Raw genomic sequence first — 24,712 nt, 5'->3', positions numbered from 1 at the left:
CGGGTTCAGTTCAAGTCAATAATTTGCGGAAAACATGTTTCGTCCCTAAAAAATTGTGAAACTAACCTCTTAAAAGTCAAAGTGAAATATTAAAGGAATAAAGTTAGAATTCAATTTCCGTTCCAATACCAACATGAGATAAAGACCTATACATATTGATTCAATAACAAGTCGGGTTGAATTTGGGTCGGGTTGATTCGGGTCGGGTTTGTAACAGGTCGGGTTGAAATTCGAGTCAGACTTGTAGTAGGTCGGGTTAAATTTGGGTCGGGTTAGGAACAGGTCGGGTTGAATTCGAGTCAGGTTAGAAACATGTCGGGTTGAATTCGGATTTTGACGGGTTAAAACGGGTTTGGGTCAATTTCGGTTCAGGTCGGGTTCGATTCAGGTCAATAATTTATGGGTTACTTTCGAGTCGGGTCGTTTCTAGGTCGGTTAATGTTCGGGTTCGGGTCTCAAATACTCGGATAAAGGGTTAGTTTCAGGTCGGGTTCGGGTCACCATTTTTTTTCGGGTTCAGACGGGTTGGTTAATAGGTTGGGTTAGGGTCGGTATTTCGGGTCGGGTCAGCTTTTGACAGCTCTACCCATAACATGCAATTAGATAAATTAATGGTTAAAGTCAAATCTTGGCATCACTCATCCACTCACACACACAGTCACACTCGGCGCGGGAGTTAGAACTGTAGAGTGCTGTATCAATATTCCTCCATCATCCAAGATCTGCGTTTGCGTTCTCCCTCTCCTCTCCTCCCCTCCATTGAACCGTATTCTGAGATCTCCATTGAAGCGCCTTCTGAGCTTTCTCTCCTCCATTGAACCACCTTCCGAGGTAAAATGTTTTTCCTAAAATCATCGAATATCTATTTCTCAATCTAGTGTCATTTATTTTGTTGCCAGTATTGATGATTTACTGATTTAGGGTTCTTATATAGTGAATCATTGAACTATTGATTATAAATACTCAAGTTTCGAAAGGTTATAATGGTCGATCTTGTTGCTAGAATTTTGTATTTTAATGTAATTTTATCGAGTATAACTGGTTCAATTGAGATTGTAATTCTAATACTTGTAGTATTACTGTATTAGTAAGCCAATTGCTATTCTGAAACTATGAATTTTTGATTGAGATTAAATGCTTTACACTGTGATACATTGTCGGTGGAGACTAAGGAATCTGAAAATTTTAGATATTGAATGTGTACTCAGTTTTTGTCCCTTGAATTATTATGGGAATGGAGGTAAATCACAGCGGCTACATGGTTTTACGAAACCAAGAGCGCGGATTTTTTATGGATCTTTGCTTTATCAATTGGCTGGTTCTAGGATACTGACAGTGTAACAAGGTTGAAGTTTGGGGAATAGAATCATAGATAGAGGGATTCTAAATCAATAACTGTTGTCGGTATGTTTAAACTTCATGTGTTGGTACAATGGTACATTATTATTATTGTCCTAGAGGACAAGAACGATTATTGGCAGAGACCGGTAGATATGATCTTAGAAATCCAGATCACTAGGGGTTGCAATGAAGGGATTTTTCCAAATGATAATGTGTTGTATTGACTTTGAAGACTGAATAACGCTGATCATTATTGATTTCTATCTTTAGTTTTTGATCTTGTTTCATTGTATTGTTAACTTGACATTATTTCAACCGTTCACATTAAAGCATACTTATTTGATTAATTTTGACCCTGTTGCATTTGCAGTTTGGAATCAATTTGAAGGAAATAGCTGAGAATATGGATTCTTCGGCAGCTCTGTATACCCAACTTAAGGGAGCAAAGCCATTCTTCTTGATCGCGGGACCTAATGTGATTGAATCAGAAGAGCACATAATGAAGATGGCTAAGCACATTAAGGCCATAACAACCAAACTTGGGGTGCCTCTGATCTTCAAGTCCAGCTTCGACAAAGCAAACAGGACATCTTCTAAATCATTTAGGGGTCCTGGTATGGCTGAAGGGCTTAAAATCCTTGAGAAAGTGAAAGTAGCATATGATCTTCCTATAGTAACTGATGTGCATGAAAGTGAACAGTGTGAAGCTGTAGGTAAAGTTGCTGATATTATCCAGATCCCGGCTTTCTTATGCCGTCAGACGGATCTCCTTGTTGCAGCTGGCAAAACAGGGAAAATCATCAATATTAAAAAGGGTCAATTTTGTGCGCCTACTGTTATGGTGAACTCTGCTGAAAAAGTCCGAGGTACTGGCAATCAAAATGTGATGGTTTGTGAGAGAGGGACTATGTTTGGTTACAATGACTTGATTGTGGATCCCCGGAACTTGGAATGGATGAGAGAAGCTAATTGCCCCGTTGTAGCTGATATCACTCATTCACTACAACAACCTGCTGGTAAGAAGTTGGATGGTGGAGGTGTTGCTAGTGGAGGTTTTCGGGAGCTGATTCCGTGCATTGCTAGGACAGCAGTTGCAGTTGGAGTTGATGGAATCTTCATGGAGGTCCATGATGATCCATTAAGTGCACCATGTGATGGACCCACACAATGGCCTCTTCGGCATTTAGAGGAGTTGCTGGAAGAGCTGATCGCTATTGCTAAAGTAAGCAAAGGGAAGCAACAATTTGCGATTGATCTCACACCATTCCGTGATTAGGAACATCTTCCATCAATGGTTTGTAACCTCAGCTCATTCTTTCATTTTCTAAGTGGATTTGAGATTATCAAATGCTGCTTGTTTACAAACTTTGCAGTATCAACTAGGTTAGTCATTTATTGAGAGCCTTACTCTCTTTAAAGAGCCTGAAACTGATTTATTGTTACCTGCTAATAACCTTGTATTTCTATAATGTATCAATGTGTGCCATTTATGAAGTTTTCAATTGTTTCTTAAATTAGCTAGTCTCTTCCCTTTCTCTGTTCTTCTTTCTAAAATTGTTGCCAGTATTTTGGCTGCTAGAGGAAATAGACCCCTGCAAAAAACAGATAATCTACAGTGCCTTTTTCAGGTTTGTATTAGATATTGAAGATGATTCTAATTCACAATTACCAATTTCTGATGGCTTTTGTTGAGATGATCGTTAGTTAATTTCTAGTTCTAGTTTTGTATTTAAGTCAATTGTAGTGACTAGTGAGCTTGAGTTTTATACGGTTCTGTTTTTCTGGATGTTTCCTTTGGTTTTGGAGGTGTAATTGTTTTTGAACTTCACAATTTGACTATGTCACTGTGCTCGTGGACGGTGGATGGGATCTTGTTCCCCCTTTAGCATGTATGGGTTACATGGAATAAGTATTAAGGAAGGTGATTGGAGATATTGTGTGTTTGCTTAAGGTGTAATGTCACTGAGATGGAGAGTGCTAATTGCTAAAAGGAAAATAAGGTAGCTCTCATTTGAGTCTTTGAGAGTTGATGAGGGAATCCATACTGCAAAATTTAACGGTAATCCCCAATTTAGGTTCTGTTAATTTGACAAAGATATGCACTCCTGATCTTGACAATAGATTTAAAAAAATGCAGCGAAGGAGTGGTGGTCAGGTGTAACCATGTAAGCTTGAGATTTTAGGATGTTGTAAGATTTCAAATGGGACCTTATGTTTAAGGCTCCATCCCAAAATGGTCAATCACATTTCTTACAATTTGAAAGTGTCTCAAGGAGTGATGGTCAGGTGTAACCATGTAAGCTTGAGATTTTAGGATGTTGTAAGGTTTCAGATGGGACCTTATGTTTAAGGCTCCATCCCAAAATGGTCAATCACATTTCTTACAATTTGAAAGTGTCTCAGATAGATCTTCTGAGTTATGGATTGTCATATTCCATTTTGGAAAATGTATCTTAAATGAAGGATTTAGGTATTTTTTTTCAAATGATCTTGAGGGAAAGTTGGGGCAGGTTTTGACCTCCACCAGTGGGCATGTTTCCCTCGTAAGAGGGGATCGATGCCACACATTCTCTTGTCAAAGGATAGATAGTCACGAAGTGAAGTGACTCTTCAGTCGAGTTTCAAGAATCCCAGGATTGTTTTACTTATCCAGAACACTGAAAATAATGTCTGCGGACCTGGAGGTTAGCAATTAGTGTTGCAGCATCCATTATTGGAGATTTAGAAGGCTATTGTGGCAACATTTACGCATTGTTTGGATAGCAAAGAAGGAAGGAAAAGAAGGGGAGGGAAAATGGAGGAAGGGAAGGGAAAAGAAAGGGAGGGGGAGGTGAGCTTCATTTTCCCTCCAAATCTCTCCAATTTTGGAGAGATTATGGTTATTATAGAGAGAGGGAAAATGGATCCCTCCCTCTCCTTCCCCTTCCTTCCCCTAATCTTTTATCCAAACAAGAGATTTTGCCCCCCTCCATTTCTCTTCTCTTCTTTTCCATCCATTTCTTCCTATCCAAACAAAGTGTTACCTTGCACCCTTCTCCACACTTGCTTTTCTGGAGATCCACTCTCCAATATGCACAGGTATAATTTTCTGTTGCAGGTTATAGATCGAAACCAAGCACCATTCTCATATTGAAGAAAAGATTTAGGATTCCAACCCTCCAAAGAATACTGCTATGCTTGGATAACAAATCAGAAGGGAAATGGAAGGGAGGGAAATAGGAGGAAGGGGAAGGAAGGGAAAGTGGAGGAAATGATGAGCTCCATTTTCCCTCCAAATCTCTCCAATTTTGAAGGGATGGTCTTTATCAAAGGAGGAGGAAAAATGGATCCCTCCCTCCCCCTCCCCCTCCCCCTCCCCTTCCCTCCCCCAACATATTATCCAAACAAGGAACTTTGTCTCCCTCCCTTTCCCTTCCCTTCCTTTCCTTCCATTTTTTGTTATCCAAACATAGCCGAATCCTCAAGTAATTGTTTAGTTAATTACTTCTTAAACAGCTCTAAAGTTGTATATCAGTATATACTTAGTTTCTGTCTTAAGATTTTGCAATTTGTTTCACTTTATTTATAAAAAGTCAACAGATATATGCACTAAATATGCGATCATCAGTGACCAAAAGTTTATCTTCTTCTGTTCTAAGGTTCCTTGTGTGTGTGTGTGTGTGTGTTTTTATTTTATTTTATTTTTTTTTTTTTAATTTTTTTTTAAAGTTGTGTATATTGTTCGTTTTTGGCTAATATACGCCTGTCGTTTTAAACCAGTTTCCTTATTTGTAGGACACTTGGTCATATTCATGGCTGCAATTCTGCAAAGGTATTGAATTTGTGGCTTCTATTTGTATGATGTATTCTGAGCTCGAACATCTGCTTAAATGCATTTATTACGAGATTATGTTCATGCTTCATGTTTGATCGAGTTGCGTTATGGGTCGTCTAATATAATAGCAGAGAACATGAATGATGAAACCATTTCTGAGCAGCGCAGGGATGGATTAGTAGTCAGCTGGATCATTGGCAAGCCATGTTGCGAAGTCCTTTTTTCTTTACCTGGTAGCAGGGTGTGGGCGGGTCTACAAGTATTAAATAACTGGAAAATTTTATCAAAAATTACTTTTTGTTTATATCATTATATTATCATTTGTATCATGTTAATCGAAGATGACAGCGTGACACAATTATATTCATGTAATCAACAATATATAAAGGATGAGATTTGAACGTAATGTCAATACTTCATTTTAAATTTATCTGTCACATTACTTATTCAAATTATATTGAAAAAGTAGATAAACTCAAGGTCGCCAGTGTGTTGAATTTCTTACAATATAAAACTAACTAGTGAAGAATTGAGGATTACGACATTGAAGCTTCTTAACCCTAGAAGTAGTTATCATAGGGCTTGCCTCAAACCCTAAAATCTCCTTCATTCTCCATACCATCCTCTCGAGTGCTAGAATTACCGGTGAATTTCTTAACTTCTCATAACAACTTAACTCTCCACACCTTAAACGTTCGATCTAAGCTAGCACTATACATCAAAAAACTCATCATAGCCTTATCCTTAGGCAAGCAGCCAAGCATCTCACAGGCCCTCTTATGTCCTAAAACAGCAAGACACTCATGAATAATAACTCGTCCTTTTCCTCTTCTCCACATCCTAATCGTCGAGTCTTCAGATCCACTGATCACCAAATCCTCGATAGTCACTAGGCATAATACCCGAGTTGGTGTCCTTCTAGGAAACCACCGTGATTACACTGAAATGAATTCTCTTCCGCCCAAAAATTTATACATCCATCAGAAGATCCGAAATACAAGATACTTCTATGTGATGGTGACACACTTAAGGCCAATGCATATACCGGGGAGGTATTATAATTAAGGAAATTGATGAGGGTATGCGACGTCTCCCCATAAGCCCTTAACCACATTTTGACCGTTTCATCCGAAGAGCAAGTGAAAAGATATCCATTTTGTTGGTTGATTACCATATCATTGATGTTTCCTCTATGAGCTAAAATAGAGTCAACACATTTTTTATCATTTAACTTCCAAACTTTTATAGTTCTATCAAATGAGCCAGTGTATAATAGCCCTTCAACATGGTTAAAGGCCATGCAAAAGATAGTGTCCTTATGTTGTAAGGCAATTGCATGCTTACGAAAAGGGTAGTTCTTGAAATGGCCAGTTATATCAATAGGTAGGGATGTAACTTTTCTAGGCTCGAAATCACCTCTTGAATTTTTCATATTCCACATCATCACTTTGTGATCTTTATGTGAAGTGAAGAGCAAGTCACCATGAGCCACCATGGCTCGGACATCACTCGAGGTGGTTTTTATGTAGCCTTTTGTATGGCAGTCGAGTGACTGCCATGCATGGATGCGGGTGGTGCTTGACCCTGTTAATACTAGGTTTCCGGACACAACGATAGAGTTGATGGCGCCATCATCATGGCAAAGTGAGGATATGCAACAATAGAGAATATAGGGATAATAAGAGGCTGAGGCGGGTTGAATGGATAAGTGTGGAATGTCGGATGATTGATCTTCTATAATTTTTTCATCAAAGAAGGTAGAAATTAGGGTGTTTTTCTTGGTAATGAGTTGATGATTTTCCATTGTAAGAGATCAAAATTGTTTGAGTGAGTGGAATTTGGATTAGGGTTATTTGAGGGCAATGGATGGAGGAGGATTTATGCATGCAAAACCATGCATTTAATCATCGTCAAACAGTTGGTTAATCATTATTTCATAATAATTACGTGAGTTGTTCGACCTTTATTTCTAATAGTCAATGAACCATTAACATAGGAAAATAAAGTATACATTGTGTGATGCTTATATATACACCATATACAGATATACTACAAATAATTTATGTCTAAAATTTAAGGTCATTATTAATTGGCAAAAGCTAATGAGCGCCCCTGGAGCGTTAGATAAGAGAATTAAAGTGCAAATATTAGAGTAAAATTAACATTAATTACATCAAATGACGCGTGATTTTGTCATGAATTCCTAACTTAATACCATTTCAACCAATATAATTTATCCTTATCTAACGCCCCGGGGCGCTCGTTAGCAAGATCGTTTTTTTTATTGCAAGAAAAATATGTAGTATATCAACATACAAAAAAAAAAAAAGAATATATAAACGTACAATGTACGCACTAAGTAATATGGAGTATAAACTTTGACAAAATCTACTCATGTTACGAATGAATAGAAGGAATTATTTAAAGAATGTTATTTTTCGAACGAATTTAAGACCTGTTATGATTGACTAAACTGAACTGAACTAAAACTCGGTATTTTATGAGAGAAGGAAATTAAGATAAGAACTGAACTGAACTTATTGGAGCTGAATTGAACTGAAAATAAGTTGAAGATAACAGACCCTTACTATACCTAATTTTCTCATTATGTGAGGATAAAAAAAATTATTTCCCAACCAAAATAGCTAGGAAGCACTAAACAAACAGATGGCAAAGCCCAACAAATTCAAGCTAGGAACAAGCCCCCCCCCCCCCCCCCCCCCCCCCCCCCCCCCCCCCCCCCAAAAAAAAAAAAAAAAAAAAAAACAAACAAACAACTTTTGATTATTGTTATTCTACGTAATGCTTCCTGGTATATTTCTTCGTATCTGAACATGAATAGGTAAATATGCAGTTGTACATAATAACAAATTATTTATGAGAGAATAACTTGAATTGTATTGATGATCTTGACTATTATTTATAGCCTACAAAAGATAACCTACACAATATAAACTGTATCATATAAACTTCCATAAATCTATCTTAGAATATCACTAAGATATATTATTATCCTAAATATAATATTATGAGATGTATATGGAAAATATATCAGAATAATATATTTTCCTATATTCCTAACACCCTCCCGCAATCGTAACGGCAGTAACACGAACGTTACGATTGGAAAGTCGCACTTTGTTGAAGTCGATTGAGTTGCACTACTATGTTGATGTCGCCTTCAATTTTTTTATTATAAAAAAAAACGAACTTTTGCTACCACGACCTTTGCTGGTGTCCATGGTCTTCTTAGTGATGTGATAGGGATGATGGTTTATGTTTATAAATACTAAGTATAGATAGATGTTACGAAGTATGAAGTATATATAGTAATTAGTATGTGTTTTTAAAATGATATTTATGTTCTTTATTTATTACTCAGTCTTTGTTTCTAAGCACTATCTACGTACATTTTTTTTTTTTTTTTTTTTTTTTTTTTTACAGATTATCATGGTACTTTTACTGTTTTTACAATGATGTTATGTGTTATTCTTCGCCTCTTCGGTACATACTTCGTTTATATTACGAAAAATATCAACACATTTTTTTTTAAGAATATTAAAACTATCTTGGTTATTACATGTAGAACAATATATATTGTATCATTAATTTTTGGATTGTTAAGTATTGTTCATGATTTTCTTTTCAGACACCATTTTTACTTCCTTTAGCATTAAAAAGAAAAAAAATGTGTTGACTGTAATTACTAAGTTAAAATTCAAATTGTATCATTAAAGTGATTAGACTATTACGTAAAGTCATAAACCGAAAAATTTAAATTTTATCAATTAAGAGCCTGTTCACATTTACTGAACTGAATTGAACTGATTGGAGCTGAACTGATTGGAGTTGAACTAAACTGAACTAAATTAAGCTGAACTGAATATTTTAGGAGAGAGGGAAATCAGGAGCTGAACTAAACTGAACTGAACAGAATTGAAATTAAGTAAATGTGAGCATACCCTAAATTATCTTTCTATAATTTAATATCTTCCGTAAAATTTGTGCCAAATTAAAATAGTGTGTTGCAAGTAATTAAAAACGGAGAAAATATATCGGACACAAAACTCGCCACCAACTGATTGGAAGTGCCGATCATCTTATGTGAACCCCATTGTTAAATTGCCCTTTAAAGCAAAAGAAGTTTAAAACTCATGAACTAACATTTTATGATTAGGGTATTTATGCCCTGTTCACATTTACTTAATTTCAATTTAGTTCAGCTTTGATCTATTCAGTTCAGTTCAGCTCCAATTAGTTCAGTTCAGTTCAGTTCAATTCAACTCCTAATTTCCCTCTCTCATAAAATATTCATTTCAGCTTAATTCAGTTCAGTTCAGTTCAGCTCCAATCAGTTCAGTTCAGTTCAACTCAGTTCAGTAAATGTGAACAGACCCTTAATCCTACCCTCCCATTATAAATGATTAGAGTATTTATAAGTGTGAGAATGTGTGTCACTTTAGAGTTTAATTTGTGCCCTAAAAAGGTGGATTTTGATTGGCTGTGCAATCGGGTAAGAACATGTGTCATTTGAGGGCCCCATTTTGCAGTTTTCTTGGAATTCAGGTCTCCTGATGTAATTAAGGAGACCCTTTTTATCTCATTCAGATGCTCTTTGGGTTACCACGTATCATCTTCCTATAAGGACATGTGTCACTCTTTAATTGGGACACGTGTCACTATGAGATTAGACTACGTGTTGGGGTATTTTTTACCCTAAACACTTCCTACATTACCATTAAATTTTGCACATACCTTATACTATGTTCCACTTTCTCTCTCTAACTTTTGACTATAATTGTACTTTTTACTTTTATTTATGTATTTTATCCATTTTCTCCTCCTAATTTTTTTAATAATTTTAAAAACACAAACAAAAACTATATATTGGAATGGAAGGAGTATTGTTTTTTACCATTTTACAGAATCTTTAAGACTATTTTTTTTTTTTTTTTTTGGAACGGTTAAAACTGTAGACATCCGGAAAAGGCACCTAAATGAAAGAAAGCCATTATGATGATTCTGATAATGATAGAGTATATATCAATGAATCATCTGCATTTATTAATAAGAGTATACCCTACATATATATCTCGTAGTTTACAAACGAATACTTGTCCATATTGTAGTTTTCTTAGCTTTGACGAATTCAAATTCATATACAAGTACCTTATTAATTTATTATATTTCACTGGATTTTGGTCTCTTCGTCTTTACTGTAAAATTTATTTTCTTTTTAATAGGTGGGGTTAAAAGTTTAATTTGTTCGACCAAGAGTCATAAAAGTATTCATACGGTATAGTAGGTGAGTCATTCACATGGTAAACTTGAGGTCTCAAAGTCAAATCCTTCCCGCTACGATTCTAAGGGATTAAAAATTGATCAAAATTCTTCACCTGTTTTTTTCCTTACTTCTAGTACTTGACCAATATATATTAAACTATAAATGTAGAGTTGAGATGTGGTCTGAATCCTTCTCCTTTTCGTGAAAGAATACGAAAAAAAAAAACTAATTTAATTGGTGCATGGGAGCACATGAGTTTTGATTAATAGTTTAACATTATTGTCTATATAAGTTTTTATACAAATACATTATTTGTGCTTCCTTGAAGGCTATTTAAAAAATTAAGTCAAGGTTGAAATTGATAGATTATGTAAATCGATCTTAAGCTTCAATTATCCACTTAAACTTTTGGTTGAGTTTGTCCTTTAACATGATATTAGAGCCAGTGTGACACAAATGTCATAATTTAAATGTCATCCACCCCCATTTTTAAGTGAAAAATTTCATGCCGTTTCAAAAAAAGAAAAAAAAAGAAAAAAAAAGTGGAATATTTCATGCTGGGGATGTGATAGAGTATATATAAATCGATCAATTCTTCTCTTCAATGCATGCATGCTCATTATTCTAAAAGAGTACTTGTATAGTTTTCCCATTGGAACTCCAGTTTGCTTATTGATCAAGGTCTTCGTTATAAGGTGAAATAAATAAATTTGGGGAAATATAGCAAATTAGCACCAAGATTTTAACTCTATGTTCAAATTACCCCCTTAACTTTTAATTATAGCAAATGGACCCCAAAACTTAACATATCGTGCAACGTACATCTAAGCATCATTATTTAACAATAAATTCATCAAAACATGCTAATTTTTTGTATTAATAATAAGCATTAAGAGTATTATACATGCGTTATATTTCTTACCATTTCAATTAAATGTGAGCAATTGAAGAGATTAATCAAGTATGATGGTTTGCTAAATTCCGTTAATTTTTTCGCCCTTTGTCATATTTCAGTGTCCATAATTTCTATATTTTATAGTATGTATTTAATATTTATGATAATGTATATGCACAATATTTTGGATGTAATTAATATTTTTTTTTAACTTTTTTTTGTCTTTTATTAGAGTATATTTTATGAAATTTATATATTTTAATGTGATGCTCAAATTTGATGTATAGGTTTTGATTGCACAATTATATTAAGTTGTGGGGTTAATTTGCTATAAGTAAAAGTTATTGGGTTACTTTGCTACTACACCCAATAAATTTGCATTGGTTATTGATCAAGGTTTTCATCAACTTTCAAAACCTTAGGTTAAATTTGGTTTTTTTTATCAATGTGTTTGTCAACAACCAAAGAATGTTTAACGGTTAACAAGTAGACATATCAAAGTTTCTAGTTTTTCTGGGAAAAAATAATACAATAAATAAATAAATTTAGTTTCATATTTAATTTGGCCTGGCTCAAAGATTAGGACAAGTTATTAAATGTAGATTAGACTACTAGAGTAAAGTAATTGGGTTGTAAAAAGTGACTTTAAAGGAATTGGGTTGTAAAAAGTGACTTTTTAAGGCAAGGAGGAAATAAACATTAGTAATTATACAGCAATAATTAAAAAGTATGTTATAGACATGCAGCTAGGAATGTAGAGGTGACTAGCTATCCCCAAAAGTTACTTCATATGCCCACATCACCATAATGAAGATCATGTACATTATCTAGGTAGTTTAATCGGTTAAAGTTTTTAGAGGGTAATACCCAACAAGTCAATCAAATGTTGTATACATCATATTTTATGACTGGATTAAAAAAAAAAAAAAATCGTAAATAAAAAAATTAAAAATAAAAACCCGAAAATAATATTATGTTATGAGTCCACTTGAACTTGCCTTCTTTGTTTATTGTTAGGATAGCTAGAAGCTTGTTGGAAGATATTGGTTCAAACACAAGTGAAAACGTACGTGTTGTTGGAAGATATTGGTTCAAACACAAAGTGAAAATGTGAAAGTGACTTGAAGTTGAAAATTTGGGAAGATTATTTATGAATACAACAAACCTACCCACTCAAAAATTAAATTTTGGACAAAATTTTTTACTTTTAATGAAGAGTTGAAAAAAAAAAAAATAGGAGAAGAGCTTTAAAAGTGAAGACCATAGACTAAATGCAAATTAATTAATGTCATTATTTTTTGACAAGCCAATACAATGAACACAATTAAATACCCTGCAACTTAAAATAAATACAGTAAAAATCTAGACGTAGGAGAAGAAAAAAATGGAGGAGTAAAAAGTAGTAAAGTGCAGTAAATAAATTATTTTGACATATCTATACTTCTATATTAAAAAGTTAAGAGTCTTACCATCTTAGCCATTTATTAATTGTGTTTTTTTTTATCCAACAAAATTATAGTTTACTTAGATAAGTTAATTTGTGTCTTATTATACTACTTTCTCTGTTCTTTTTTACTTGACCTGTTTCTTTTATCACGCTTGCCAATGCAAAACTTTAACGATCAATAACTTAAATTATCCATAAGTAAAAATTATAAAAGTTATATATTATGATAGTACTTATCGAGATGAATCCAAAAAGATCATACATGAATATATTTTTCCTTACATATTATTTACAAAAGACGGTCAAAGGAGGGGTAATGAATAGTGTAAAAGTCAAAGCGGGTCAAGTAATAAAGAACGGAGGAAGTATTTGTTTCCATTATGTAATGATTGAGTTTGACAACTAAAAAATATTTACAGCAAGACCTAAACTCAAAATCAACAAGTCTTACTATCTAAACAGTCGAATTTGATTAGCAAATTAAACAAGTACAAACTAGCAACCCGGGGCATCACCCGGGCCACACACTAGTTTGTTATTTTTTTGAAGCAAACACACTAGTTTGTTATTAATTAGGTGAACATACAAAATTTGAAATTTATTTTAAGCAATTAAGAAAAGTTTATTTTCTAGCACATATCAATGTGTATTAACTCCGGTTTCATCATTGACCATTAACATATCTATTTTGTATAACAGAATATAATAAAGTTATACTAAGGAAATACGAGCACAAATCAAGACAAATGTCCTACTAACATTAGTTCACATAATAACATATTAATATATATTAATATATATAATATTGGGAATTCACATACTTTCAACTTATCAAATATAGCATATACTAAGCATTAACAATTAGATAAATGCCCTAACAAACATTATATGAAGTATAATTGATAGATGTACATGTACGTGCTTTATTTAGTTCGTTTCCAAATCAATATACATACAGATAGCATTTTCATTGAGCAATGAATAGGTTAACAGCTCAATTGTGTATTGAATAATTTGAATAGTACGTACCTTGACTTTTCTGAAAAAAATAGCATCAATTTATGAGAATGTATAAAGTTTATTGACTTAAGGTTTAAGGACGACCGCGAAAGCACGAACATAGATAGATATATAGATAATTGATACATATAGTCATGATGAAATTGCATCCCTATATATCTTATATGATGCAGATATGTTCAGAAAGACTGAAATTATATACGAATTATACTTGTGATATCTGCCAAAAGCTGCTCAAGTTTTAAACACACAACGTTATTGTATATTTCAATATTTGTATTTACATTTCATTGATTGATCACTTACGTAGCCAATATGAACTACCACAAAAATTTAGGGATCTTAAGAGATTTTACCGACATCATATCAAGGTAAAATACTATGGACTAGTACCAAAATTCTATGTCTGCATCTTTCATTTACGTCGGTTTTTCGACAAACAAGCACAAAATTGATAGCCTAACATAAGTTTAGACAAAATAAGTTTTTTTTTAGACGGTTTTATACCCATAATACTTTGCATGCATATGTTTTCCTGAGGATGGTCACCTGCGAGCTGTAAGCTAAGTATGCTGCAAAGATTTCGAAGGTAAGGGTGAAAACATTATATTTCTCAAAAATTTCTTTCATGGTCATTGCATTGTTTTTAGATAACAAAACTTATTTTTATTGATAACTTAAATTGGTATGTAATGGTGCAAAATTACATGGAATAGAACATAATTTAATAGACTAATAATACATACGTACTAGTGTACTACATGTTCGTTGCTGAAGTAACTTCAACTGATTACATAAACATGCATAATCTACTTTATTTGAATATCCTAAGATGATATTCCAACTTAGTAATATTACAAATAAAACCTGAAAACTTGTAATTAAACGGACTATTTAAGACTACGACATTGAAGCTTCTTCTTAACCCATGAAGGAGACAGCACAGGGCTAGGCTCACACGCTGCAGAATTTGTATCTTCCATATCATCTTCTCCATTGCTATGGCGGCCAGGGGATTTCTTCACTTCTCACAAGAGCTTTACTCTCCACACCTTAAATGTCTGATCCAAGCTAGCACTATACACCAAGAAACTCGTTACAAGCTCGTCCTGCAAAGAAGCAGCCAAGCATCTCACAGGCCCTCTATGCCCTTCTAAAACAGCAAGAGACTCATGAGTAAATCTTATTTTCTCTCGCCTCCAAATCCTGATCGTCGAATCCTCAGACCCACTGATCACCAAATTATCTAGGGTCACTAGGCAAAGAACCGCAAACTGATGCCCTTCTAAGACTCCACCATGATTGTAGTGAGTAGAAATCTCTTGCACCCAGAAATTTATACATCCATCAGAAGATCCGGAATACAAGAAACTCCTTTGTGATGGTGACACACCTAAAGCCAAGGCATAAATAGGGTAGGTATGAAAACTAAAGACCTTAATAAGGACATGGCTGTGTTCACCATAAACCCTTAACCACATCTTTACTGTTCCATCTGAAGAACAAGTAAAAAGGTAGCCACTTTGTTGGTTGACCACCATGTCATTGATGTGGTCACCATGAGCTACAAACGAGTCGATACACTTCTTTACACTTAACTTCCAAGCTTTGATAGTTTTATCAAATGAGCCAGTGTATAAAATACTTTCAACATAGTAAAAAGCCATGCAAGAGATTATATCCCTATGTTGTGGTGTAATTGGCTTATTAGCAGTTAACCTATGGTGTGGGACAACAGACCTACAAATGAAACTCTTGAAATGGCTAGCACAAGGTAGGGTAAGGACTTTTCTAGCCCTAAAGCTACCACTGCAAGTTCTCATGTTCCATATCCTAATTTTATGATCCTTGTGTGCAGTGAAGAGCATGTCATCATAGACTTGCATGGCCCGGACTTCGCCGGAGCTAGATTGTATGTAACCCTTTGCATGGCAGTCAAGCGACTGCCATGCATAGACTCGACGACTACTTGAACCAGTTAAGACTAGGTCTCCGAATACAGTGAGAGAATAAATATCACCATCACGACGGAGAGAGGAGATACAGCAATAGAGAAGAGAAGGATGAGAGGGGGTTAACGAAGGAGAGGGAGACCAGGATGATTCAGGGCTTTGAGACATCATCGGTGAGGTATCAGGGTAGAAATGAGTGCCATGAAGGCGAGCAAGAAAATTTTGGTTATGCTTAGAGAGGTGTTGAAAGCTGGGTGATTGATCTTCTGTAAAATCTTCATCAAAGAAGCAAGAAAGGCTTTTCTTGTGATTGAGCTGGCGATCCATCGCAAGAGAAAAAACAGGAGTGGAGATGTGAACTATGGAAATCTTTGTGTGTGTGTGCGCGTGCATGCGGCGTTGGAACTAGGTTATTGGGCGTTGGAACTAGGTTATTGGGAGCTAGGGGTATATATGCATGCAAAACCATGCATTTATTCAATAACAGAGAGTTGGTTCAATCATTATTTCACGAAACATAGCTATGTTGTTTCTATTTCCTTAGTTATTTATTTCATTTTAGCATGGGTTGGGGAGGGGGGGAGTTTGTTCAAAATTGGCTATCTGGGAACACCTCGTACATGTATTATACATTTATACGTAGAAAGAGGGAAAACCCTATATGTGGTCCTAATGAGGACATGGAGATGGCAAAGAAACGGAGGGATGGGGTTTTCCTCACTTTTGCACAGCAGGACTCACTAGGGACCTACATGACGAGCCACTGCCTATCAAAATAGCATAATTGTGTCTGCCGAATGGCTAAGACTAAACCGGATAGTTCATTAGTTAAACATGCTCATCAACCATTAAACTTAAGGATGTGGATCATTAGGCACCTAAGCATGGCATGTAAAATCCTCTCAGATTTTAAGCAAAACTTCTCATTCATGTGATATCCAAAGTAGATTCAGGCTGTCATCCAGAATCTAAAAGTAATATACAATCATACAGGCAAACCTGAGGGGCTACTATAGATCCTCTACCCTCAGAATTTGAACATACATATCTCTCTAGGTCACAGAGTTAGGGCTAAACCATATTATTCCAAGTCTATTACCAAAACTTTGTTATGGAATTTTCGTGAACCATAATCGCACGAAAAAACACCCGTTAAGCTGGTGTTTCTGTACATTAACCTCGTTCACCCAAAACCACTAATAAAATATTCATAACTTATCATTGACAAGCTTCTAGTTGTTGCTGTGCCCAGCAGACCAGCAGTCATTCAAGTTAAGGGAGAGCATTTATAATACGAGTAGCAAAAAACGAACCATACCACTGTTGATAGAAGCATTTAGCACTCCTATAACAGTACATAAGACCATATACCAGGAAATTATTGCATCGATTGGCAAATTATAGGATTTGCATCGAAGAAATAGAGAAGAACGACGGTTAAAAACAAAAATAAAAAGTCACTGCTAACAAACAGCATAGCTGTCTATCAACTTACACTGAATAGTGAATACTGATAATAAGTTTCAAAACAGGCTACGGACAACATTCTCGTTAAATGGTAAGGGATCGATGATAAACTGATAAATATTATTACTCGTACATCAGTACGATAATTGCACGTGACAGATGCAGGTTAATTCCAGAGAGATTTGCACCAAAAACATTTTAATGAAATTCTGTTTTCAGCAATCTTGACTCTATAACCGAAACTTTTAAAAAAACCTAATTTACCAAAAGATTGTATCAGTGCTAAGCCGCTAAGGCATGATTTGGTTACAGCTCCTATAGTAGTATCATACTAGGTTGGTTAACTTGCCCTTTCTTTCCGGTACAATAACCATATACAAAGTACTTGCCACTATTTCAATTTTTTGGTTTTGAAGGAAACAAATCATACTCTCTCTGTCTCCAAATACGTGACATGTTAGACCCGATTTACTTTGCCTTAAAAAAATTATAATCACTAATTCATTAAAATAATTTTAATTTAGTAAATATCGGTAAGTTTAACGAAGAAATATAATAGAGAATCAATAAAAAAAAAATTATTTAGATTACTAAAAATAAGTACAGTTTAACAAAAATAGTTTCGGTTTAAAAAATAATAAGGTAAAGTGAACATAACCATAGTTTTTTTTTTTCAATATTCATAAACAAACTTTGACCGTAGTTTTATAATATATGACTTTATTAACAATGAATTTTATCATGAAGTATATTGTTAAATAAGTATTAGGGTCTGTTCTGATATACCGAATTGAACTGAGCTGAGCTGAATTGATTGAAGTTGAACTGAAATGAATATTTTATGAGAGAAGGAAATTAGAGAACAAGACCTTAATACAAGCATAAAGCTTTATAATATCATTTTTTTTTTACTATATTTAATTATACATTTATAAGGTCATATAAACTTAACACCTCTAAACAAATACTTTTCCCTTTTACCTCCAACGGAATAGATTTCAAAATACACGTATGGATTAAGTTCATTCACATTTCTAATGGCAAGGTAAATGTCAAATTAACTTCTCATGTCACCAATCACCTATCTCACCAATCACCATGGTTTGTGATTTTATGTAATCACTAAAACTTATGGCAACACACTTTAAGTCTTTAACCAAGAATATACCCTACATATTCTGGGACAATGTGTAGAATGAATTAAATTTTAGCAGCAGCAATAATCCATTGATAATAAATACGGTACTTTAAGCAGTAAGCACGTGTGAATAGTATAAACCTACTTGCCTTATTTAATGATACTTGAAAAGACTATCTAAATATTAAATAAAGTGAGTAAAATGTTACTTTCTGCGTTTTTTAAATACTTGCTCCATTTCTCCATGGCGAAGTTTTAAGAGACTTTGGAGAAAGTAATATAATATGAAGGTTAACAAAATATAAAAAAACAAAATAGAAAAAAAAAATAAGGAAAGTAGTGGAGAAAATTGAAAGAGAGAGAATATAAAAAAAATTTATAAAAAACAAAAGTAGTGGAGAAAATTAAAAGAGAGAGAATATGAAATTAACAAAATATGATTTAGGTTGGGTTCACTAAATGAGAGAAATGACTTAAATATTGTAAAAACATTCTAAATAAGGAAATGAAGCAAGTATTTAAAAACGGCCGAAAAAGGAAACTGGAACAAGTATTTAAAAACGGATGGAGTATACAAATACATAGTTCTTAGAGCTACATACTACGTATAACATTAAATAAACACTAAAAATTATATAAATTTAGAAAATCATATAAATATAAACACTAAATACACTGACTTACGCGTGTGTTTTGTCATGTGAACTCCTGTAAGAAATTAGTATTATATACACCTAGAGTGCTATGGATCATGGTACTCTATACTCAATATGCTTGAATTATTTTGCCCAAATTTTACGTTATTTTGCTTAAATCTTGTGTTATTTTGCTAAAACAATATGTTATTTACTTATTTAACGCAACCTTAGCTCATGCTATTTTACATAAAATAGTACTCCCTACATCTCTAAATTAAAAGTCTCTTTCTCTATATTATGTGAGTAATAAATATTAGAAAGAGGTTTTGTATTAAGGGACGTAGGGAGTATGTACTTATTTAAAAATAACATATACTTCGTATAAAATAATAAGAAGTTTACGTCAAAACAACATTAGCAACATTGCATTTTAGGGCATCGTGAAGAGAATTGAACACTTCAAGAGGTACTAAATTTCTAGACATGAACACATTTGAACCCTCAATGGCTTCGGATCCACTGATTTCTAGAAAACCTTGAAAAATGAAAGAAAAGAGAAAAGAGAAAATTTGTTTGATTTTGTGTTGGAGTAGCTGAGACTCTAAGATGAAGAGAGAGATTGAGTATGAGAGGTTGATTTATGGGAAACCCATAGTTGAAAGAAGAAAAGAGGAAGAGAAAGAGTGTTTGATTTTGAGTTGGTAGCTTGAGAGGAAGAGAGAGAGAGAGTGTGGGAGGAAGATGATCGAGAAAAAGGGCGATGAATTTCTAATCAAAGTAGAGTAAAAGAAATACTTCATAGTTATATTCACGTATAAAATAACAAGTAGTTGTTTAAAAATAACATATACTTCGTATATAGATTGAAATAATACTCAGATCAAAATAACATGAATTTTATAAACCTTGAGTACCCTGTGCATGGTATTCTAAGAGTGAGATAGAGATTGAGTCTTGTTAGATTTGTTTCGTAAAATACTTTTAAAATATCAACTAATAAAAAAAAATTAGGACGGAGAGCAAAAAAATCTTTTGAAAAAGGAAATTAAACATCCCCCAAAGTGCCAACAAATTGAAAATAAAGGCAGTATAAATATAATACAAGGAAAAAAAATGTTCTCTACAATCTCAATTTAACTATCAAGCTACTAATTCAATTTACAATATAACCATGATTTTTAATTTTAAATTGAGGTATAAAATGAATGTTCATGCGATTGATACAAATAATTAGTACTTGTTTTGGGATAGAGTAATTATTCTAAACTAGGTGGGGAGACGAAAGATAATGCTTGGCAAACATAAGCTTAGTCAATTCTCATAAGAAACAAAACTAATGAGCAGACAAAAAAAATTATCAGACAAACATTAACTTGTTTCTACTGTTGAATTTAAGTTCTCCAACACAGCTAATAATGTTTTGGATTGACAAGTTGACAAACCGCCAACGTAGTACTGTTGAGTTAATGGACTAAGGGTTTTACCAGTTACCGGCCTCCCCATAACTTTAAGCCGGAGTTTCCTGATTCACCATACACCACTAACATCAGCGTATAATAATGTTTTGAGATTGAGTCAATCCATAAATAAGCAACCACAAAGTCCCCACAGATAGGACTAAAGTCACCAGATCAATAATTTAAATCTCTTTAAAGCTGTTGAATTTAAAACTTTATATGATCTTTCCACCTGAATTTATTTATTTGAATTTAGTGGCCTTATTTTGGATCAATATCTGAATTGATTGGAGTATATTATGTTTTCAAACATTATACTCCAACTCTATCTTACATGGATTTTGAAACGGGTGTCAAACACAAACACATGACCAAGTGTCCAATCCAATAATTCCAAAATTTTAGGGCACGGGAACTCTATTTGATATTTGGACACGGTACAGGGACATGTTAATACGTCACTTAAGGTTATATTAATAAATTTATATATTACAAAAACTTCAAAATTTTCATGACGTCCACCTCTACTTTTATTATTTTAATTCTTTACTCGGTAGATTCTCCAATATATAGCGGTCTTCTTCTCTCCATCTCTATGAGTAGTGATAGACCACTACCAGGTATGGACTCGTTGGGCCCATACCAGGGGCAAAAATGTATTTTCACAAAAATATTTACCCATGTTGTAAAAATGTAGTTTCTCTCCTCTCAATAACAGTATACAAGTTAAGAATAACAGTATACAACCCAAGAATAACAATACACAAACCAATAATAACAGTATAGAAATTAGTAATAACTGAGCACCGACAAACAGGTACCGTTGTCAATTTCGATCGAACTCAACGATTCCAGCAGAGAACTCGTCGATTTTAATGGCTAATGTTGTCAATTTCGACCGAACTCAACGATTTCCAGCATAAAACTCACCGATTTTAATGGCTAGAGCCATAAGTTTGTGTCTCTCATTTTTGGGTTATGTTTTTTGGGTGGTTTCCAATGATTTTTAACGGAGGTAGTTGCAAGGTAGTAGCTGGTAGGGTAGATTTCTTGTTGTAGGAGGTGAAGGTGTGGTGGGCGGAGGTTTGGTAGACAATAGGAGCTATCCATGGAGGTGGATAAAGGGTTTAAAGGAGGAAGAAGATGAAGAAGAAAGGAAAAAAAAAAGGGGGGAGGAAAGAAAAAAAAATTAAAAAATTATATAATGGTATTGGGTAGTATTACCCATATCTGGTAGTGGGTAATACTTACTCCCATCTCTATATCAATGGTGATCATTGAACAAGATGTGTTTTCCTTTCATGTGTGTCCTCTTTTTTCCTTCAACTCTAGTGCACACTGAAATGTCAAACACGTGTTCCGTGTTTGTCACGATTTTAGTCGTGTCCAACAAATACTTCATAACATAGCTCCAACAAATACTTCATAACATAGACAAGTACTACGTAATAATTTCCATCAAACACAAAAGATTTTTTTCAATTGATGGTTAACGTACAGGTTCATAAACATTTTTTAAAAAATTATTTAATTTGTCTAGTGTAATTTTTTTTATAGAAGTGTAGAGAAAAAATAAATAAATAATGACATGAAAATTGGGGAAAAGGTAACAAAAAAAATAGTACTACCACAGTTTTATATTTTTGCAACTTTGAAATAATTTATATCTCACAAATAATACCCCAAAGTTGCAAAAAATATGAAACGGAGGTAGTAGTTTTGTTATGATAAAACCATGAAGATTAAAGTATTAGATATAAACACAGCATTTTAGGACCCAAAAAAAAAAATATTACGCCCACACTTGGAAAAGCACTACATTATAGAACCCTGAGTATAATTTACGCACACACTTGGATAAGCTATTAAGCTCCCACAAATCATACACGCTCATCATAGAAATACTGCTCTTACCATCTTACTAACTTACTTGCCACATTATTAGACCAATTGTACATTATAAATTTAAAATCAAGGTTATAAGTAACAAAAAAATGTATACACAAGCATTGTAATTAGTCATCAACAATCAATTAAAAAACCACTTCACAAAAAAAAAAAAAAAAAAAATATGTAAAAGAGCATCATTTATGTCACTTGATGTGATAAAGTTTGATGTATAAAGTACAACTGTAGCATACAAGAGCTGCTGATAAGTCTTTTTTTATCAAACAAATTATTTTTTAATCAATGCCTCATCAATAGAAAGAATTTCTCGTACTCATATGAATTAGGTTCATTGCATACACACACACAAAACAAACAACATTCAACTAAATGTCTTCCTTATACTGATTTATTTATAGTCTATTCGAATCAATTCATCGCTTACAAATTACAATAAGTTCACTGCCCATCAATAAATTGACATTATTCCACAATACATTCATAAAATTTTACAGCAGGACCAATATCAAATGAATTTGCTTTTTTCCACACTAAAATGTATAAAGTACCAACTAGTAGATTTGCCACAGGTACCATTAGATTTGGGTGACTAGTACTCTAATTTATTGTCACTATTCTGACATTGAGAATAAATTGCTAGAACTGTAATCGCCAGGGTAATTTGTACTCTATTAATAGTGTTCTCACTTAATTAAGATTAAGTAGGTAATTTTAGAAATTTACAGCTAACACCTATCTTAATGTACTGCACATGATCAAATGAATTAACTTTTTCCCCCGCGAAAGATAGAACAAGAGTACCAATAGTAGATTTGTTATATGTGCAATTAGATTTGGGTAAAAAAGGTACTCATATTTGGGTAAAACTAAAAAGTACTCCAATATAATGTCATTGTTCTATCATTTCTTAATCTCGTTCTCACCTAATTAAGATTCGGCTTAATGTCTCAATGCCAAACAAAAAAAGAAGACAGTAAAGGAACCTGCAACTTAGAATAAATACTCCTGGCCCTTAGACACTAGGAGGAAGAACGTTGTTTCCGTATTGGCACCCACACATAAAAATCGTGCAAAATACATTATTTTGGCTAAACTATCTGAGGATCTTCCCATGATCACTAAATACTAAAAATAGAGGAATAGAGATTTTGAAAATTACACCCTTTGCTACTCATAGCGAATAAATACTCCAATCTTATGACTTTTCCATACATAGCAAATAAATACTCCTATTTATGACAACTGTCAAGTTCAGATAGTATGAAATAAATAAATGACCTGAGCTCTAACCTAAGGAAATTACTAATGTGAGTTGTTCTCACAATGGAGGTTAAAGGAAGATGAAAACCTTTGGCTTTCATTTTGAATAAGAGGACAGATATTATTAGAAGGTCGTTCATAAGGTAATTTAAGTAACAAAACAATCATAACTATCCTTCCTCAGTTAAATTCATCTCACCTTTCATCCTTCCATTTTTACATCCCGTAATGTCATATCTCAAATCCCTACCAACAAGTTACTGCCTACAAAAAAAAGTATATAATGCCTTAAATTTAGATCCTTCCTCTCTGCTAAGCTCGAGATAAAAATAAATAAATAAAAACAAACTTAGCCAAGATTCTGAACCTTCCCAAGATTTTAAGATCAGCCAGCCCCACATTTTTACCACATTCATACAAAGTACCTTGTAATCAAACACAATTAATACTCCATATATGTGGAACCTAAAACTAACAAACCTTGACCCAACATGAACCAAACACGAAACTAGAGGTGTCCACCGTGCGAGTCGTGCGAGCTGGGTTAGGGTTAGGTGGGTCGCGGGTTGGAGTTTCATGACACACGGCACGACACACGTAGGGTAGGGTGGGCCGGGTCGTGGGTTGGGTCGGAGAAGTTGGACACACCAGGGTTAGGTTCGTGGGTTAGACGAGTCGTGGGTGGGTCAAGCTGGGTTCGTGGGTTAGACGGGTCGTGGGTGGGTCGAGCTGGGTTCGTGGGTTAGACGGGTCAAGGTGGGTTAGTGGGTTAGGGTGGGTCGAAGGGTGGGTTAGTGGGTTAGGGTCGAGTGGGTTTGTGGGTTAGGTGGGTTAGGGTCGGGTGGGGTCGTGGGTTAGGGTTGGGTGGGTTCGTGGGTTAGGTGGGTTTGGGTCGGGTGGGTTCGTGGGTTAGGTGGGTTTGGGTCGGGTGGGTTCGTAGGTTAGGGTTGGGTGGGTTAGGGTCGGATGGGTTGTGTGGTGTTTTAATTTTTACAAAATTAACAATTTGATGGCTTGCTCATTTGCTCTTAATTAAGATGCCTACGTATCCTTATATTATAAAATAAGGTATCAAAGCCAACGTAGTTCTT

The 24,712-nt window shown here is 34.2% G+C and overlaps 2 protein-coding genes and 1 pseudogene across 2 annotated transcripts; 1 reads left to right on the top strand and 2 right to left on the bottom strand.

The window, feature by feature from the left end:
- The first annotated feature begins 300 nt into the window (after positions 1-300).
- Positions 301-5,581, top strand: LOC110705583 (2-dehydro-3-deoxyphosphooctonate aldolase 1). Its single transcript, XM_021883471.1, has 3 exons — positions 301-831; positions 1,712-2,635; positions 5,116-5,581. Exon 2 carries the CDS (start codon positions 1,745-1,747, stop codon positions 2,615-2,617), a length of 873 nt encoding a protein of 290 aa, XP_021739163.1. The 5' UTR covers positions 301-831; positions 1,712-1,744; the 3' UTR covers positions 2,618-2,635; positions 5,116-5,581.
- Positions 5,582-5,667: 86 nt separating this feature from the next.
- On the bottom strand, positions 5,668-7,024 carry LOC110705582 (annotated as a pseudogene).
- Positions 7,025-14,413: 7,389 nt separating this feature from the next.
- On the bottom strand, positions 14,414-17,738 carry LOC110705581 (protein JINGUBANG-like). Its single transcript, XM_021883470.1, has one exon. It carries the CDS (start codon positions 16,144-16,146, stop codon positions 14,830-14,832), a length of 1,317 nt encoding a protein of 438 aa, XP_021739162.1. The 5' UTR covers positions 16,147-17,738; the 3' UTR covers positions 14,414-14,829.
- Between the last annotated feature and the right edge of the window lie 6,974 nt (positions 17,739-24,712).

Source organism: Chenopodium quinoa, unplaced genomic scaffold (assembly GCF_001683475.1).
Source record: "Chenopodium quinoa cultivar QQ74 unplaced genomic scaffold, ASM168347v1, whole genome shotgun sequence".
NCBI classification, from domain to species: Eukaryota; Viridiplantae; Streptophyta; class Magnoliopsida; order Caryophyllales; family Amaranthaceae; genus Chenopodium; species Chenopodium quinoa.
Note: the sequence above shows the minus strand (reverse complement) of the source record. Positions and strands in the feature narration are given on the sequence as shown.